The sequence below is a fragment of the Amblyomma mixtum genome, chromosome 3, assembly GCF_055824585.1.
Source record: "Amblyomma mixtum isolate Tamu chromosome 3, ASM5582458v1, whole genome shotgun sequence".
NCBI classification, from domain to species: Eukaryota; Metazoa; Arthropoda; class Arachnida; order Ixodida; family Ixodidae; genus Amblyomma; species Amblyomma mixtum.
This window is the reverse complement of record NC_143014.1, coordinates 136,059,060-136,077,212: the sequence shown is the minus strand read 5'-3', so window position 1 is coordinate 136,077,212 and position 18,153 is coordinate 136,059,060. Positions and strand designations below refer to the sequence as shown.

General features: G+C 48.2%; 1 protein-coding gene across 7 annotated transcripts in view; it reads left to right on the top strand.

Annotated features, from left to right (window-relative positions):
* Positions 1-18,153, top strand: part of tna (Zinc finger MIZ domain-containing protein tonalli) — a 273,408-nt gene that overhangs the window by 236,061 nt on the left and 19,194 nt on the right. For 6 of the 7 annotated variants that reach the window (XM_089581282.1, XM_089581280.1, XM_089581281.1 and 3 more), the window contains 7 exons: positions 7,272-7,529; positions 9,008-9,221; positions 11,011-11,607; positions 12,146-12,293; positions 12,810-13,024; positions 13,844-13,975; positions 15,909-16,205. In XM_089581282.1, coding sequence (XP_089437408.1) covers positions 7,272-7,529; positions 9,008-9,221; positions 11,011-11,607; positions 12,146-12,293; positions 12,810-13,024; positions 13,844-13,975; positions 15,909-16,205 — 1,861 coding nt within the window. The remainder of the gene's footprint in view (positions 1-7,271; positions 7,530-9,007; positions 9,222-11,010; positions 11,608-12,145; positions 12,294-12,809; positions 13,025-13,843; positions 13,976-15,908; positions 16,206-18,153) is intronic. The other variant, XM_089581279.1, reaches the window with a different exon arrangement.

Below are 18,153 nucleotides of genomic sequence, written 5' to 3'. Positions count from 1 at the left end.
TGGTTTTATGAAAAGCAAGCCATACATATTTCAGATTACTGCTACAAATCCTGTTGAGTGCAAAGGTTTTGCAGTAATCACAGAGACAGTGAGGGAGTGGAGTAATAAGGTGCACTACTGATTTACTGGTTCGATAGGATACAATATGTAAGCTGCTGTTGCAAGCTTTGGTGCATTCTTTATGAAGTGCAGAAGTTTATTGGTTGACGAAGGTAACTTCTCAGTGCTTGATGATTCACTTTCTTTAGTTCAGTTTATTGTAGTATGATATCGGAAACAGTGTATGCAATTTCTAGCAGGCAGCAGTGATGTGGCCAACCTTTTTGTTGATTTTGGATGCTGTGGATCATTGGTTGCTAGCTTCCAGGCATTTGTGTGCACTTACCTTGTTTGCATTTACCTGCCAGTGGTAATTTTTGAGGCATATATGTCAACATTTCATGCGATATCTGCTGAGAGAAGAAATTTCTAATCATAATGAAATTTTAAAAACTCTTTTACAAAAGCTCTGCTGCGTAAACGGGCATAGCCACTTGCAGCCAAAAAATTACTTTCAAATATACTTTTACTGAACAATGACGATGTGCAGCATTCATTATTTTTGGAGAAGTCAATTGCACTGCCCAGGTGAATGTCTCCCAATGTCACCATTGTTCATATGAAATTCAGAGTGCTCAAGCACACTGCTGGGAAAGCTTAAATGAATGTGTTGAGACTGGCCTTATACCCGTGCCACACGGACAGACTTAATGCCATTAAGTGCTTACTGCCTTAAGTTTTAATGGCATTCATGCGGTGCCAAACGCATAAATTTAATGGCATTAGCCTTACTGCCATTCGCGACCTACTGAGTTCGCCACAACTCATTCGCCCGTGCAACGTGTACTCTCGTTCCCATTCCACACGCAGAAAAGCATGCAGCTTTGTTAGTAACAACTTCCTAACCAGTAGGAAATGGTTAATTCTTAACTTTCAGTCAGATGAGGCATCTATACCGCATTTTCGATGCGAAGAGCGCCATTTTAAACAGCCTTATTGACAGGTACTCTCGAGTTATGTGCTGACATGCGAGTTTATGCCTACTTTTTCGACTTGTAAAGCAGGAACAGCCGTATTTTCTGGAAAATCGTTTTTACATTACATTTGAACATTCCCGATATACTGTGCTCATTAAGAATGTTTATATTCAGATGAAACTTTTAACTACATTGCAAGCGTTATCGCCATCGTCACTTCCGATAATGGCATTAAATGTGGACGTGTAGCACCAACTCCGGAAATAATGGCATTAACAAACTTAAGGCCTTAAGCATTTACTGCCATTTCTTGTGCGCGTGTGGCACGGGTATTATACTCTCTGTGAGTGTGTTGTTCCCCTGAAATTCTGGTGTCGGCTATAATTCTGTTTGGAGGTGGCAGATGTATTGCCAAGATATATATATATATTGCCGCGTCTACAACAATAGCCGCTCGGCGGCTGTTCGGCACGCAGCTCGTGCGCCACGCGGTTCGCTGCTGAAGAAGACGAAGCTCGACGTTCCATCCTAGCCGTCTCGGTGTGCGCTGGCATCATCTCGGTGTTGGCGTTCCTCTGCCGTCTGGACGCGGCGCTACCTGTACCAACTGCTACGTGACACTGGTGGAGGTGCGGGCTCGACGTCCCATGTCCAACACCTCTTCAGACAGCCGCTCATCGAGTCCCGACCAGCTACCCCTTGTCTGCACGCCCGTTCACCGCAGCAGCCGCCGCCTCCTGGGACTGGTCCCAGAGTTTGGTCTTCTCCCAAAAGAGGCACGCACTCATCGACCTGGTGAGCATACCACCATGGCGCAGGCTAGCGCTTCACACTTGACGCTCCAGCAACCCCGCGTGCCAGCCAGCTTCCATGGCGTCACCTTCGAAGACGTTGAAGACTGGCTTGACCAGTTTGAGCGGGTTGCCGATTTCAACCAATGGAGCCCTGCGCAGAAGCTGCGGAACGTGTATTTCGCCCTCGAAGACGGAGCCAAGATTTGGTTCGAGAACAGGGAGGCCGATCTCCAAAGCTGGGATACCTTTCGCCAGCAGGTCCGGGACACCTTTGCTAGCACGGACCGCCGGGATCGTGCGCGGCGCCTCCTGGACGCCCGCGTCCAAAAGCCTAATGAGAGCGTTGCCATGTTCGCCGAGGACGTGACCCGTCTTTGTCGGCGCGCTGACCCAGATATGGCGGAATCCACGAAGCTCCGCCACCTGATGCAAGGTGTGAAGGACCAACTCTTCGCTGGTTTGGTCCGCAATCCCCCGCAGACGGTAGCCGACTTCACCAAAGAGGCGACCGCCATTGAGCGGGCCTTGCATCAGCGCTGCCGCCGAAATGACTCCTTGTGCGGTGAGCCAAGCGCCAGTGCGGCTTCTTTGAGCGTGTCCAGCGACAATGCGTCGCTGCGTGAGCTCATACGCGCGGTGGTCCGTGAAGAGCTGCAGAACCTGACCCTTGCCTCTTCTGATCCGACGGCTGCGGCTCTTACCGAGGTTGTGCGCGGCGAGATTCGCCAAGCATTTTCACCGCCTCCTCCAGTCATGCCGGAGCCACGCCCCATGAGCTACGCCGCGGCTCTCCGTTCCGAGTTGCCACCTGTGCAACGCTTGCCGTACCACCCGCCGCCGCCAACCGCTCCGTCACCGTCATTCTACCAGCGGCCTCAGCGAGGACCTGCCATGCGTCCACCGGCCCGGAAGGCGTCTGTTTGGCGCACTTCTGATCAGCAGCCGCTCTGTTACCATTGCGGGGAAGCCGGCCACCTGTATCGCCGTTGCCCCTACCGTGAAATCGGCCTCCGGGGTTTCCCACGTGACGCTCCCTGTCCCCGTTTCGGTGAGCGACCCCACGAAATAGAGGAGTACCTTGCTGCCCATGACACCACCTCTACCTGCCGACCCCGATCTCCGTCTCCCGCACGCATCACGTCGCCCAGCCGCCAGGCTTTCCCAGATGGACGGCGGGGCCGGTCTCCAAGCCCGCGCCGGGGAAACTGAAAGCGGCGACCTCAGGGGGGAAGGTTGCTGACAGCGGATATAACGAAGACCCCCGAACGCCGCCGGAGCGCGATGCCGAGATCCCGATGCCGCCGCAGCCCGATTCTGTGAACCCGAGTTTCCCTGACACCGATGCAGTTAGCGCCGACCTCCGCATTCACGTTGACGGGCACCCAGTGACTGCTTTAGTTGATACAGGCGCGGACTTTTCGATAATAAGCAAGCACCTCGCGGATCGCCTCAGCAAGGTAAAGACAGCATGGGATGGACCTCAAATTCGTACTGCTGGCGGTCACCTCATGACGCCTGTCGGAAGATGCACTGCTCGAGTCACCATTGCCAATTCTGCTTTTGTTGGCACTTTTGTTGTTCTGCCGCACTGCTGCAAAGACCTGATCCTCGGAATGGACTTCTTGCGTGAGCATGGTGCCATCATAAACCTTCCTGATCGTCTGGTAACATTTTCGACCCCTGGAACGATTTCAGCCGACACCGAACCACGCAGAGTGGCCCTGCGCATAATCGACGCCGATGTGACCGTGCCTCCGCGATCCTGTGCCCTCGTTACTGTCATTTGTGACGACCGGTGCAGTGCTGACGGCGTAGCAGAACAGAACACTGCGCTTGTGCTCTCTCATGGGGTCTGCATCGCGAGGGGTATCGTCACGCTACGGAACGGCCTGGCAGATGTCCTTCTAACGAATTTCGGGACCGAACGGCAACACATCGCCAAGGGCACTGCGGTCGCATACTTCGAGGGAATCGCTGAAATTAACGACTGCCTTGCCCTCCAGAGCGAAACGTGCAATTCTTGCACACCTCAGCTGATCCTCGACGTGAACCCAGACTTACCCCCAGCCGATAGGGAGAGCCTAGTCGGCCTACTGCATCAGTTCCAAGACTGTTTCTCGTCTACGTCGGCAGTCAAACAGACGCCTCTCGCTAAGCACCGCATCATTACGGACTACAGTACCCGACCAATTCGACAAAACCCATACCGTGTCTCACTGAGGGAGCGTGAAGCCATAGCTGAACAAGTCAAAGAGATGCTGCAGGATGGTGTTATTCAGCCGTCGAGGAGCCCGTGGGCTTCGCCTGTGGTTTTGGTTAAGAAGAAGGATGGTAGTCTGCGATTTTGCGTTGACTACCGGAAGCTTAACCAGGTTACCAAGAAAGACGTCTACCCGTTACCACGCATTGACGACTCTCTTGACCGGCTGCGGCACGCGCGCTACTTTTCTTCGCTGGACTTAAAAAGTGGTTACTGGCAGATCGAAGTTGACGAGCGGGATCGCGAGAAGACAGCGTTCGTGACGCCGGATGGCCTTTATGAGTTCAAGGTCCTTCCTTTCGGTTTGTGTTCAGCTCCGGCAACATTTCAGAGAATGATGGACGCTGTTTTGTCGGGCCTGAAATGGCAGACGTGCTTGGTATACCTGGACGACGTTGTTGTATTTTCGCCAACGTTCGAAGAACACCTCCAGCGCCTCTTGACCGTGCTACAGGCTATAAGATCTGCCGGCCTGACGTTGAAGCCCGAGAAATGCCACTTTGGTTATGAGGAGCTCCTTTTCCTGGGCCATGTCGTCAGCCATCGTGGAGTCCGGCCGGATCCTGCTAAAACAGCTGCCGTCGCCAACTTTCCCACTCCTTCGGACAAGAAAACGGTCCGGCGTTTTTTGGGCCTTTGCGCGTATTACCGGCGGTTCATTGCCAACTTTTCCCGACTTGCTGCACCGTTGACGCATCTTACAAGAGAGGACGTCCCATTCGCGTGGACAGAACAGCAGCAGCAGGCATTTGATGAATTACGGCGACGCTTGCAATCCACGCCTGTCCTTGGTCATTTCGATTCTCGTGCGGAGACTCTCGTCCACACAGATGCCAGCAACGTGGGTCTCGGTGCTGTACTCGTCCAGTGGCAGGACGGCGCTGAGCGTGTAATAGCATACGCCAGCCGCACTCTGTCTCGTGCTGAATTTAATTATTCCACGACCGAAAAAGAATGCCTTGCCGTGGTATGGGCTGTGACAAAATTTCGACCTTACCTGTACGGCCGGCATTTTCAAGTTGTAACCGACCACCACTGTCTCTGCTGGTTGACGAACTTACGGGATCCCTCTGGCCGCCTTGCGCGTTGGAGCTTACGCCTTCAGGAGTTTGACATGTCCATCGTGTATAAATCAGGGCGCCAGCACAACGATGCCGACTGCTTGTCCAGATATCCAGTCGAAGCTGCGCTCGACAACGACGAACCGGACTTTCCTCTCATCGCAGCCGTAGACGCAGCGACTATTTCCAGTCAGCAACGTGAAGACCCGGCGTTGAAACCTCTCATCGACTTCCTGGAAGCACGTACCGAGGAGGTTCCCCAGCCCTTCGCAAGAACCCAGTCCTCCTTTTGTCTGCGCAACAACGTGCTGTACAAAGCCAACTTTTCTCCAACCGGAAGCGACTACCTCCTCGTCGTTCCAGCGAATCTCCGTGAAGAAATCTTGCAGGCGTGTCACGACGAGCCCACCGCAGGTCACCTCGGCTACGCCCGCACTCTGGCTCGGATCAAAAAGAGCTATTACTGGCCTAAGCTTGCAGCGACTGTACGACACTATGTGCGCACGTGCCGTAATTGTCAACGAAGAAAAACACCCCCTGTCAAGCCAGCTGGACTTTTGCATCCCGTTCAAGTGCCCAGACTCCCGTTTGAGCAAGTTGGCATGGACCTTCTCGGCCCTTTTCCAACATCATCTTCGGGAAACCGGTGGATTATTGTTGCCACCGATTACCTTACGCGCTACGCTGAAACCAAGGCCCTCCAGCGCGGCACAGCAGCCGAGGCTGCGAAATTTTTCGTGGAATGCATCGTCCTCCGCCATGGCGCTCCAGAACTAATTATCACAGATAGAGGCACCGCTTTCACTGCCAAACTCTTGGAATCCCTCATGCGGCTGAGTGGCACTACTCACAGGAAAACAACCGCCTACCATCCCCAGACGAATGGCCTGACCGAGCGCCTCAACAAAACTCTCGTCGACATGCTGTCCATGTATGTTGACGTTGAGCATCGATCTTGGGACGATATCCTGCCATATATTACTTTCGCGTATAACACGGCTCAACAGGAAACAACGCGGAGGACGCCCTTCTGTCTGTTGTACGGCCGCGAAGTGTCGACAATGTTGGAAGCAATGCTGCCCCATGATGGCCGCGACCCCGACGTTGGCGCCCAGGAGTTCACGCTTCGCGCAGAAGAAGCTCGACAACTTGCAAGAGTGCGCATCATGAACCAACAAGACCGTGACGCCCGACGTTACAACCGCCGCCACAGACTGATGACGTTCGCCCCGGACGACAAAGTGTGGGTATGGACCCCCATTCGACGCCGTGGTCTTTCCGAAAAACTGCTCAAGCAGTATTTCGGCCCCTACCGAGTTCTCCGTCAGCTAAGTGACGTAACCTATGAAGTTCTCCCGGATGGGGCTTCCCAGACTACTCGCCGTCAGCAGAGACCAGAGATTGTTCATGTAGTGCGGATGAAGCCCTATTTTTCGCGAGACATTCAGTGACTAAGTGCTGTGTGTTACTGTGTTTTTTTTTTATTTCTTTCTCTCTATTTTCTTGTTAAAGCATCGGGCCGATGCTCTTTCCGAGAGGGAGGGTAATGCCGCGTCTACAACAATAGCCGCTCGGCGGCTGTTCGGCACGCAGCTCGTGCGCCACGCGGTTCGCTGCTGAAGAAGACGAAGCTCGACGTTCCATCCTAGCCGTCTCGGTGTGCGCTGGCATCATCTCGGTGTTGGCGTTCCTCTGCCGTCTGGACGCGGCGCTACCTGTACCAACTGCTACGTGACAATATATATATGAACACAGGGTGCAGTGTATTTATTTTCAGATTACAGAAGATTTTGTTCTCATTTTCTCAGCACAGGCCACTTCATCGAAACTGACTGCTAGTAAGCGCAATTGCTATATGCTAGTATACGCTAGTCCATTCATGAATTCATTCTTTTGTCCGACCTTTCCTGACCACCTTGCCATGCCTACACTGTGCATGCATTGTGTCAGCTGCTGTGGTGCATGCAGGATTGGAGTGGGTACTGCAGTTGCAAATAATGAATGGAAGGTTGAGTCAGAAAGAGAAAGAGAAAAAAAACATGCAGCTGTTACCAGGTGGAAAATCTGTTTTCTCTGAAATGTTTGCTGGATGACCCTGGCGAGCATGTGGTGACCCATGCTGTTGGACTTTCTTGTGCAGTGATGCCGGAGGCATGTCGGGCCTGGGCTGGCAGAGCGGGGGTGGCCCCGTGAGCCAGCAGCAGCAGCTGTCAGTGGTGACCACGGTGTGGGGAGTGACATCCACCACGCAGAGCGCAGCGCCCTACGCGCCTGGGCCCCCCCAGGCTAAGGGGGGCCCGTATGCCCCCGCTGGCTATCCCTCAGGGTCGCCCCTGGGCCCCACCAAGGGCTACTCACCTGTACCGCCTTCACGGCAGCCTCCCAATGCATATGCTGGGTGAGGATTATTTTCAAGACAACATATACGAGCAGATCTAATGGGTAAACTGCAGCTATCAAAATTATCCACCATAGTTCTCAAATGCCATGCATGCTCTATGCCAGTTGCTCTCTTGTGTCATTTTTTGCGGTGTTTTTGTATGTGAAAGAGAAAGAAAATTCAAGGCTGCAGAACAGTTTTACTTGTTTGAAACAATACCATTTAACTGATCAGTTGATTTCTGTTGTCGTTGCTCATTAGGCTGCTGAGGTTCTTAAAATATAGTTTTCAGTTTTGTAACTTACTTTTTTTTGCTGCCTGTTACTGCAAAAGGATTTGAGGCAGCTCCCTGAGAACTTTAGTGACTTTTGTGTATTTACTGCATTTTTGCACATAATACCCCTACCGGAAATTGAAAAAAAAGTACAATAAAAAAGAGGGTGGTGGTTATTTTCAGATTTGAGAGGGAGGGTTAACTTCACAGCACTGTGCGATGTCTGATATACAGCGTCTGCAGTTTCAGCCATCGTCATGACACCGTTGTGCCAATGCGTCCAAGAAACCTTGAAAAGCTTCAGGAAACGCTCAGTTAACAACAAGGCAGATGGATCAGAGGTAATAAAATCTGCCATGACAAAGACGAAGCTTTGGAAGAAGCAGTGGCTGATGGTTGAATGTAGTCATCATTTGAACTTTTACATAAGCCTCTCAAAATGAACTTGCAACAAAAAAACTGAGCATTGTTTATGCATTCCTAAAAGTGCATAGTCATATTTTTCATAGGTAGTAAGTGTGTAGAAAATACATGGGGACTTCCTTTTTGTTTTTCTTTCTTGAATGTCCAAACTAGTGGTGCTGATTAAATGCAGGAACAGGTAATGTGCATGAAGATACTGTGCCTTGTACTGTATCTTCATACATACATACCTTGTCAGTATTCAGTCCAAACTCAAGAATTTTTTCTGTTTACCTGCAGAGCTGTTAACTTCTTTTGCAAAGACATAATGCCTTTCGAATTTGCCTTTCTTCATCTGTTCTACCCTTAGTAAAGTCGCTGTTAGCAGTCAAGGCACTGCACACAAATGTAATTGCATGGTTGAGTTTTCAGTTGTGCCCTTCCTTCTGTAAGCAGCCTATTGCCATCATTAGTTACGGATTGTGGTCAGAGCCAACTGAATAAAGTTATTTCAGTAATAGCAGTGTGGTTCGCTAAGAGTAAGTAAACCCGGTAACTCAAGTTTTCCCAATCAAGTTTTCCATTGTTATAGTTTGGGCCAATGAAGATGAGGTAGGTGTTCAAAGCAATGGCCATTGTACCAAAATAAATTCATTGCATGTTTTTCCAGCTTGTAATAAAGGCTTTTTGCATCTGTATGCCTTAATTGCTACTAAATACAAATAATCCCAAATGATTTCACCCCACATTGATTAACGTTCTCAGTTGAAGTTTGCCTGCTAGCTCACTGCTGCTCTCTCTTTGCTTTCTGCGTGTTCAGGTATGGCCAGAACCCTGCTGGCATGGCTGGTGGCATGCCTGGTGCCATGGCGGGTGCTGGCCATGGCACAGCAGGGGAGTTCCAAACAGGCCCATCAGCGCTCAGTACGGCAGCCCTGGTGGCTGCAGCCACTGCTACAGCTACGGCTACAGCGAGCGTTGTTGCTCTTCAGGAGCAGCGACAGCAGGAGGTCATGGGTGGACAGTATGGACAGGTAAAGTACGCAAGTAGTGCATAATTTATTTTACAGTGCAGCTACTGCTAGCAGCTATCGGTCAATTTCTCTGGAGGAAGCAAAGGAGAAGTTGTCAGTCAGTTGATCGAACAGGTCTAGGTCACATCAATAAACATGATGTAAACAGCGCGAACTACAAGGGACAAGAAAAGAAGGGACACAGGACGAGCGCTGACTCGCAACTAAAAGGTTTATTCACTGAAACCTTCTTATATGAAACAATCAAAGGGAAGAAACAACACAAAAAATTAAAAACCATGAAACGCACATTCGTCAGGTGCTCCCGAGAAAATTCATCTCCCTATGGCAAAGGAAAACAGATGGTTTACTGACGCAATTCAGTTGATCCCCTGCGATGTGAAAAGCCTCGACAACTTCTCGTGTCGTCTGATCACTGTGGGTGTATAGTACACGTGTTTGATTGAATAATGCAGTGCATTTTTTTCTTTTTCTTTTTCATGACTTTACATTCTAGACAATGTTTGACCAAATGTGAAAGGTCATCACCAATTGTTTCTTCATATAAGAAGGTTTCAGTGAATAAACCTTTTAGTTGCGAGTCAGCGCTCGTCCTGTGTCCCTTCTTTTCTTGTCCCTTGTAGTTCGCGCTGTTTACATCATGAATATCTACCAACTCGCCCAACTGAACGTTTTGCTAAACATCAATAAAAAGCAGCAGTAGAGGCACATGGGACTTGATGATAACAAATTAATTTTGAATACTCAGTGTAAGGACATGTATTCAAAATCTAACTTGGTAATTAGCAGTGAGCAGAAACAAGACTATGACAGTTGTGTGTGGAGTTCCCAGTTTCCGTTTTTCACAGCCCATGTGCACCTCACTCTGTGCATGTCAGAAAGTTCAGTGAGTATTAGGTCTATTTTTTTCTTCTGTGATCTTGTGCATCTAGGGCACTCTTTGTTAGCAATTATGACGCATTAGCCTGCGCACCAGCCTACTTTTCTCTAATGCATATGGTTGTAATTATGCATGCTTATAGAATGTACATGTAATCAAAATACTTTATTCATAATGCCTGCTGCGAGATGTAGTCTGTTCCATCTGGCTAGGTCGCATCAAATGCTAAAGTATCTTTTGTATCTTTTATGGCTTCTTTGTCGTTGTGTCAAGGTTTTAGGGAACAAATGCTTCACTTTCATTTCCATGGAGGGCAGTTAGCGTGTACTGCTTTCTGGGCTGGTGGGCTAACATGCCGGTTGACAAGTGGTTTGGTTTCGTTTTAGGGTGTTTTACATCCGAAAGTGACACAGGCTATGAGGGACACCGTAGTGGAGTGCTCCGGATATAATTTCAACCACCTAGAGTTTAACGTGCTCTGACATCGCACTGTACACGGGCCTCTAGCATATCGCCTCCATCGACTCGTGGCTGGGATCGATCCCGCTTCTTTTGGGTCAGCAGCCGAGCACCATAACCACTGAGCCACTGCAGCAGCGGTTGACAAGAGGTGTTAGACTACCTCTCGAGATACCTTTCCTAGGAGCAGCAATAACAAGAGTACATCCACTTCTAAACTTCTGTATTATTTATTTAGACAATGAGGGTATTAGCATCAGAGCTTAGAGGCTATAGAAAGAAGGCATACCTTGCTGCATCATTATTCACTAAAAAGCAGTGTTGTTTTGCTTTCACGGTTAGAGGCATGCTTCAATAAAAGGATTTAAAATGTTGTTGGACTGTTCTCCTACTGCGGCTGGAGACAAGACAAGTGCCTCATTGTAACGTCTGCCTTGCTTCCTCTTCTAGATGGGTGGCCATCAGCAGTTCCCTGGTGGAGGCTACGGGGTGCCCCCTCAGCGGGGTCCTCCACATGGTGGTGCGGGTGGAGGCCAGATGGGGGGCCTGATGGGACCGGCCATGGGGCCACTGGGGGCCTCCAAGCTGGGTGGGGCAGGTGGGCCTCTGTATGGCCAGCAGCAGCAGCAGCCACAGCAGCAGCAACAGCAGCCTCCACCCCGCGGCCGGCCTTACCCCAACCCCCAACAATATCTGGCACACAAGCGGCAGCAGCAACAGTACCCAGCAGGACCCATGCAGGGGGGCTACATGGGTGCTCCCCAGCAGCAGTATGGTCCTCAGTACCCGGGGGCGGCCAGTGGACCTTTCCCCAAGCAGCAGAGTGGTGGCTATGGAGGAGGGGCGCCTGCCCCCCAGGGGGCCCTGGCAGCGTACCACCAGGGGTCTCCCTTACGGGGCCGGCCACCTGGCCAAGCCATGCCTACACCTGGTGCCTACCCTGGTGCAGCCCAAGGGGGCCAGTACTACCAGCAGCCCATGGGGCCACAGGCCCAGTATGAGCAGCAGTTCATGCAGGGCAGCCAGTATGCACCGCATGGCTTCCAGGTGGGGCTCACTCTTTCATGTCTTTTTACATTTTCTGCAGCAGCCTTCAGGGCCAAGTAGGGTAGCTGGAAATTATCCTTTAAGAAGGGCTGCATTCTTAACACAGCGAAATTGTCTGTGTCAGTAGCTGCTGTAGTGACTAGCGCAGAAAAGTTACAGGTTTGTTCTATAATTGCCACTCACATCACACACTTGTAACTGGTACCAGCAAAAGCAACATGGTCATTGTACTTAGCTGAATTCTTCTGTGTAGGGAAAGTTGAGTTCTTTGTATAAAGCAACTCTACATTTTGGACATTTATAGCAGTACAGAGTGTCACATTTATATTTTTGCAAGCCAAAGACATTAAGTTTTGTAGAATGAAAACAAAAACTCTAACACTTGCCACCTTTTTGAGTACTTGCCTTGAGTCCTGCTGCTTTCCAGTTGTGTAAAGTTTGGTGTGCCGAGCACGCGCATTACTTACCCTAGCATGCAAATGTGGTGGTGTTTACATGCCATTTTTTATTTATTTATCTGTCATTGTTCCTTCGACAGCAGCGGAGCATGAACTACCAGCACTCGCCCATTCCTGGCAACCCCACACCACCACTGACCCCAGCATCGGGCATGTCCCCATACCTGTCTCCAAGCCAGGACACAAAGCCTGTGTTTCCCGATATCAAGCCTCCTCTGCCCATTCAGAGTGAGTGGCACTCAAAGTGATGTCAAGTGTTCCGATTCTGTTTTCCTCTAGGTTCAAATGAGCTATAAAAATTCTTAACATGGCAGTCTGTTGCTTTTATTTGTGTTGGACGCTCCTATCCTTATAGTCAATGAGTGCTCAATGTGCTAATGGGAGTGCCAAAGTTTATTCCTTTCTAGTAGCTCGCTACCAAGCCTTTGTTATGAATTTAATCTTCATGAGGACCTAGCCCGTGAAGAATAGCTAGTGAAAAGGCAACTTGGGCATTGAACAACTTGGAAATTTTTTTGCTAACATACTGAAGTACAGAAATCAGTGAATGTGCCACCCCATAAATGTGTTCAACCTCCAGGCACCTGTATGTCCTACGAACTTCTCTGTCTGTTTATCTAGCACATTGCCGAATCTGTGTAGCACCCACCTCCCGTATAGTGTGTGACTTCGCTACCTCGCACCCTTGTATCGTGTCTCTGCAGCGTGTTGCCGGAAGCTGATTGTGTGCCCCATTTATCGCAGAGGACGACGAGCTGCGCCTGACATTCCCAGTGAAAGATGGCATCATCCTGGCGCCCTTCCGGTTGGAGCATAACCTGGCAGTGAGCAATCATGTGTTCCACCTGAAGCCCTCGGTGCACGAGACGCTCGTCTGGCGCTCTGACCTCGAGCTGCAGCTCAAGTGCTTCCACCACGAGGACCGCCAGATGCACACCAACTGGCCTGCCTCAGTCCAGGTGTGCATGCTCACGTAGAAGGTGTCCTTCCATTCTACATGACACTCCGGACAAGTTTCAGGGGCAAAAACTAAATGGTAGCATTTTCCGGATTTCATGCTAAAAATTTGAAAATCCTTAGAAATTTCAAGAAAAGAATTTGAACCATGGATAATTTGAAACTGCTTTTAACGCGAAGCAAGGTGATCATAAGCAATAGCAAAGGATGCAGACCAAGTGAACCTGCTTGTTGGTCAGATAGTACAAGATTGACATTTTCTATTGCATCAAGGGAGGCTTTTTTCACCACCATTTTTACAAGGCGGTAATTTCATGTGCTTACAGACTTAGTGGTTGGCTGCAATGTTCCTGCTGCTGTAGCTCATCAAATACAGCTTTCCTCACACTCTTCTTAGCAGTGTCCCATTGATGTCTTATGGCTATGTAATTCTTGCAATAACTTTGTCCCGCCGCGGTGGCCCAGTGGTTACGGCGCTCAGCTGCTGACCCGAAAGACGCGGGTTCGATCCCGGCCGCGGCGGTTGAATTTCGATGAAGGCGAAATTCTAGAGGCCCGTGTACTGTGCGATGTCAGTGCACGTTAAAGAACCCCAGGTGGTCGAAATTTCCGGAGCCCTTCACTACGGCGTCTCTCATAGTCTCAGTTGCTTTGGGACGTTAAACCCCATAAACCAAACCAAACCAATAACTTTGTATCTGCATAAGTATGCTTTCACATACTTTCTTATTTGTGGGCTGGGTACCTCTCAGTGTAACAATTTTCAAAGTGTGTGTGTTCGAGGATTGAATTTAACTTTCTGATGCCTTGTTTGAATGCAGGTGTCTGTCAATGCCACTCCACTGAGCATTGACCGGGGTGAGAGCAAGACTTCACATCGGCCGTTATATCTCAAAGAAGTCTGTCAAGCAGGCCGCAACACTGTGCAGATCACTGTTACAGCCTGTTGTTGCGTGAGTGTCTATTCCATCTATTATACTTTCATCCAGATTTTATGCTGTCTTGTACACACCAGCTGACCTCACTGGTTTGTGCAAGGTGCGCAGTAATGGGATGCAAATGGTGTACAGTATAGTGTAAACTGTAGTTTTGCTATTAGCCCACACAGTGTTATGAGAAAGGAAAGCCTATCTTCTATGTTTTTATTGCAGTAGTGCTGATGAGATTGTGATTGTGGGGCATAGTTGATGAAAACCTCCTTGACTACGACCTCCAAGTCTACTATGCTGTGAATGTCCTGAAGTACTCAGCTATTAAGATGTCTTTTAAAAGCACTGTTATCCTCTGCGCAGAGTTCATGAACTTGAAATTTTGAATGCCATACAGCTTGCCACTTGAGTTTTCAAGGCTTGGTTTGTAGTGACCAAGTCAAAGCTAAGCCATCGTGCTGCTGCTGTAAATGAAGGTTTTACCCTATTTGTGTGGATGTGTGTACGCTGGAAGGATCCATAGATTAGAAGTGCTGTCTGCCCTTGCGGCTGAGCGTTTTGGGGATTTTACTGTTAAAACCACTCGTTGTGCAGTCTTCACTTTTCAGTCTGCACCTGTGCCAACTATAGTTATGAGGTTGGCTTCCGTCATTAGACAATAACTACATGGGTGGGGCAGTGTTCAAATGTGGAACCTATGCAACTGTTAGCAGCACCTTTGTCAGCGAGCAAGAATGGTTAAAACCTAGCTCTGATATTTATAAACAAAGAATAGAATCTTTGCTCCATGTTCAGTGTTGTTAGCCTTATTGCAAGATAAAATTCAACTAATTTTTTTAATTGGCCTTACCAACAACTGTTGGGATGGCTGAGGGACCAAGAATGCCACTTGTGTTGTCCACTGTCAGTCTTAAATGGTCAGTGTTGAACATCTTAAATAATCTGTGCTTCCGCGTGGGTTAATGGCAAAGCTTGGATCATAGCTAGTTGGAGTCTGTCCCTTAGTTTCAGTACCAGATATTTAATGGGTTTAATGGAAATAGCAGGAGTGATGGTTGTAGAAGGGAGGAGGGCATATCACCACAGCTAGAGTTTCTCTCTTAAAACCCCTACTCAAGCCAGTACATTTGAGCCAAATTTAAAGAGTGAGCAACAAAAAAATGGCTGATGTTTGGCTCTTTGACAGCATTCCATGTTGAGTGAAAATGCAGTTGATTTGTTGTGCTAAATTTGCTTTCTTGGATTGCTTGATTACTTGGACTTTGTGATTCTGATCAAGCCTCGTATAAAGCTGGTCATGCCTTGTAAAAATAAACCTTTGGGGTGCACAAGGTTTATTTTCGAGCTTCCGTGTAACAAAATTTACAGTGAAATACGTCTTTAGTCAGATATTTGAGTTCAACCTGTTAATTATTTTATTGCTGAGTGCCAGGAGGACCTCAATGCACACTGTTGAAGCTGCCTGGAGAATTCTCTCTCTCTCTGTGGCTTCATGTGACTACAGCGGGCTCTTTGCATTTCACTAGCACAGTTTTCGTATTGTCTGCGAACTTTCAGTAGAGCTGGGGATCTGTTTTTGTAGTATACTATCTACGGATAGTACCACAAAAGCACGCAGGGAAATACTAAAGAAAATCCGCAGTCTACTTAGTTCTATGGTGTGGCCACTGCGTGTTTGTTTTGTGGATTGTCTTTTGTTTGCACTCTCGGTTTTTGTCATGGCAACATGTACCAGGCCAACTAGCCCAATAGTTTGTTTTATTAATCGCCAAGTATCTTTTCTGCACCTGTGCGCACTTCCTGTTAGCAGTGGACCTGCATGTGCCCATTGCTAACTGGAGCGCTACAGCTAAGCTTGGTGTTTATGCATGCATGTTCAGATGCAGCATTGCTGTGTTGCTTGTCTTTGCTGGGGGCAGGCAGTAATCTGACTTCTTCCGTGGTGATGCTCTCGCAGTCTCACCTATTTCTGCTGCAACTAGTGCACCGGCCGACAGTGCGATCAGTACTGCAGGGACTGCTGCGCAAAAGGCTCCTACCAGCCGAGCACAGCATTGGCAAAATCAAGCGCAACTTTTCTGTGGGCCCATCACCTCAAGGGCCCAATACTGCCCCTGGTCAGAACCCCTCGGGAGGTGCAGGGCCTGTGGAGGATGGGGTCGAGCAGACTGCCATCAAGGTGCAGCTCAAGTGTCCCATCACCTTTAAGCGCATCACCTTACCCGCACGGGGCCAGGAGTGCAAGCACATTCAGGTGGGTAGTGATGGTGCAGACTTTGTTGCCAGGAGACAGAAAAAAGAAAATAGCTGAGCGAGTTATTTTTCAGGTTGTTTCAGGATGCTTTGAACAGAGTAGAGTTCACTTCAAATGGATCAGCTGTTACTCTAAGAAAAGTGGGCATCTAACTTCACATCTTGCTCCTTTCAAAAGTTTTGTTTGGCTTATTTGTGCGATAACTACACTGCGGTTGACTAGCAGCAGTGAATATACAAACATGTGTTGGCCTACATAAATAACTCTCTATACATGGGAGTTATGAAAACATGCATAATACACAGCATTGGTGCTGTATGTTATGCATGTATTTTTACATGTCCTGCCTTATTAGTGCTGTTCATTTATTAAGATGGATTCATCAGTCAACTAGCCCACATCAAGATGCTGTGACATTATTACATTAAGTAAGCAATGGTGGGTGACTAAAGTTTTTTGGGTCAGAACTGATGCACGCTATGAAAGTCCACCCTTTAAAGAAATCCAGGCTTGCATAAGAGGCATCAGTGGTAAATGGCACATGCTCTTAGTTTGAAGTGAGCTGGCATGCAAACTTGGTGAATTTGTCGGACATGCCACGCTCATGTGCAAGTGTTCCAGTGCCATGCTCATGTGCTGGTATGCTCTTGTAGTAGATTTGGTACAGCTAGACACTGTTCTGCCTTGCTTAGCTTGTGCCTGGATGCTAAATGTACGACTAGGTATAGCTGCCAGCAGTCACTGAAGAAGGTGTCCCACATCCAGGCATGGCATCTTGTGGCAGATTATTCAAGCATAGTGTGCCCACTGCTGCTTGCAGTGCTGTGGTGCTGAGAAGGGAAATTCTGGCCAGGGCACATGGATATATAGTAGTCTGAGGGACAGGGCAATGGTGAGCGTAAACAGTCGATGTCAGGAATGAGCTATAGAATTCTGGAAACATACTGAACTTGTGAGAAATGCGTGACATTCACATTCTGAATGCCCGAATATAAGTCAGCTTTGTGTGAATACAAGTCCAGTGACTTTGCAAGAATCTTTCTTTTTTTGTGTAAATGAGCGTGTTTCTTGCATTTTTCTGCTGCGCTATCAGCATATGCACGAAACAGTCCTGAAGGAAAGCCATGCTGTCTGACCAGACTTTACCAAATGATAAGCAATCATCTTCCAAGCAGTTTCACTGCATCCGGTGCAGCTTGTGAAATTAGTTGGGCTAAATTTTTGGGGCATCCTACTATTTCTTTGTTCTTTATTTATTTCATCAATACTGCCAGCTGTCAGAGAAGGCCGTAGGCAGGAGTAGGTGATACAGCGGAGAAAATGAATGAGAAAAAAGAAAAACCTAACAAGAAGTGCACTGGATAAAAATGAAAAGTGAGTCGCACTTGCCACAATGACTAAAAAGCTATGAAAGATTAATACTCTTCATATTTCTTGTGCAGAAACTAGCCTCACACATGAAAAAAAGTGTGAAGTAAAAAAATTGACATTGGGCTGTAGAAAAAGGCAATCTAAGCAAGGTGATGGATAGCAAAACCGTCATGTGTGTGTGTGCAACACGACAATTCAAATCATGCTAGGTGTCATGTGCCGAAGCAGGGGACAGGTAGGACATGTGAGCGTGCAAAGTTGGCAAAATAAAAGCGAGCATTACTGCAAGTCAAAGATTAATGCGACTTGAATTAATTCTTTCCTTACCGTGGGCAAAATGACTGTTTTTTGTAGGTTTCAGCAGCTTTTATTTTTCTGCAAAAACTGTTGCATTTAAAATTGAATACAATACACAAAAATTAAGCTAAATAAATGTACTTTTAAGGCATATAAAATTGAATAACAGATTTGTGCGTTGTAACAGAAAATTTTAATTGCCAAACACAAGATTTTTAAGTCAGATTTGAACAGAACTTGTGTAAAGACACGCTTGTACCTAAAAAGTAAAAAATTAAAT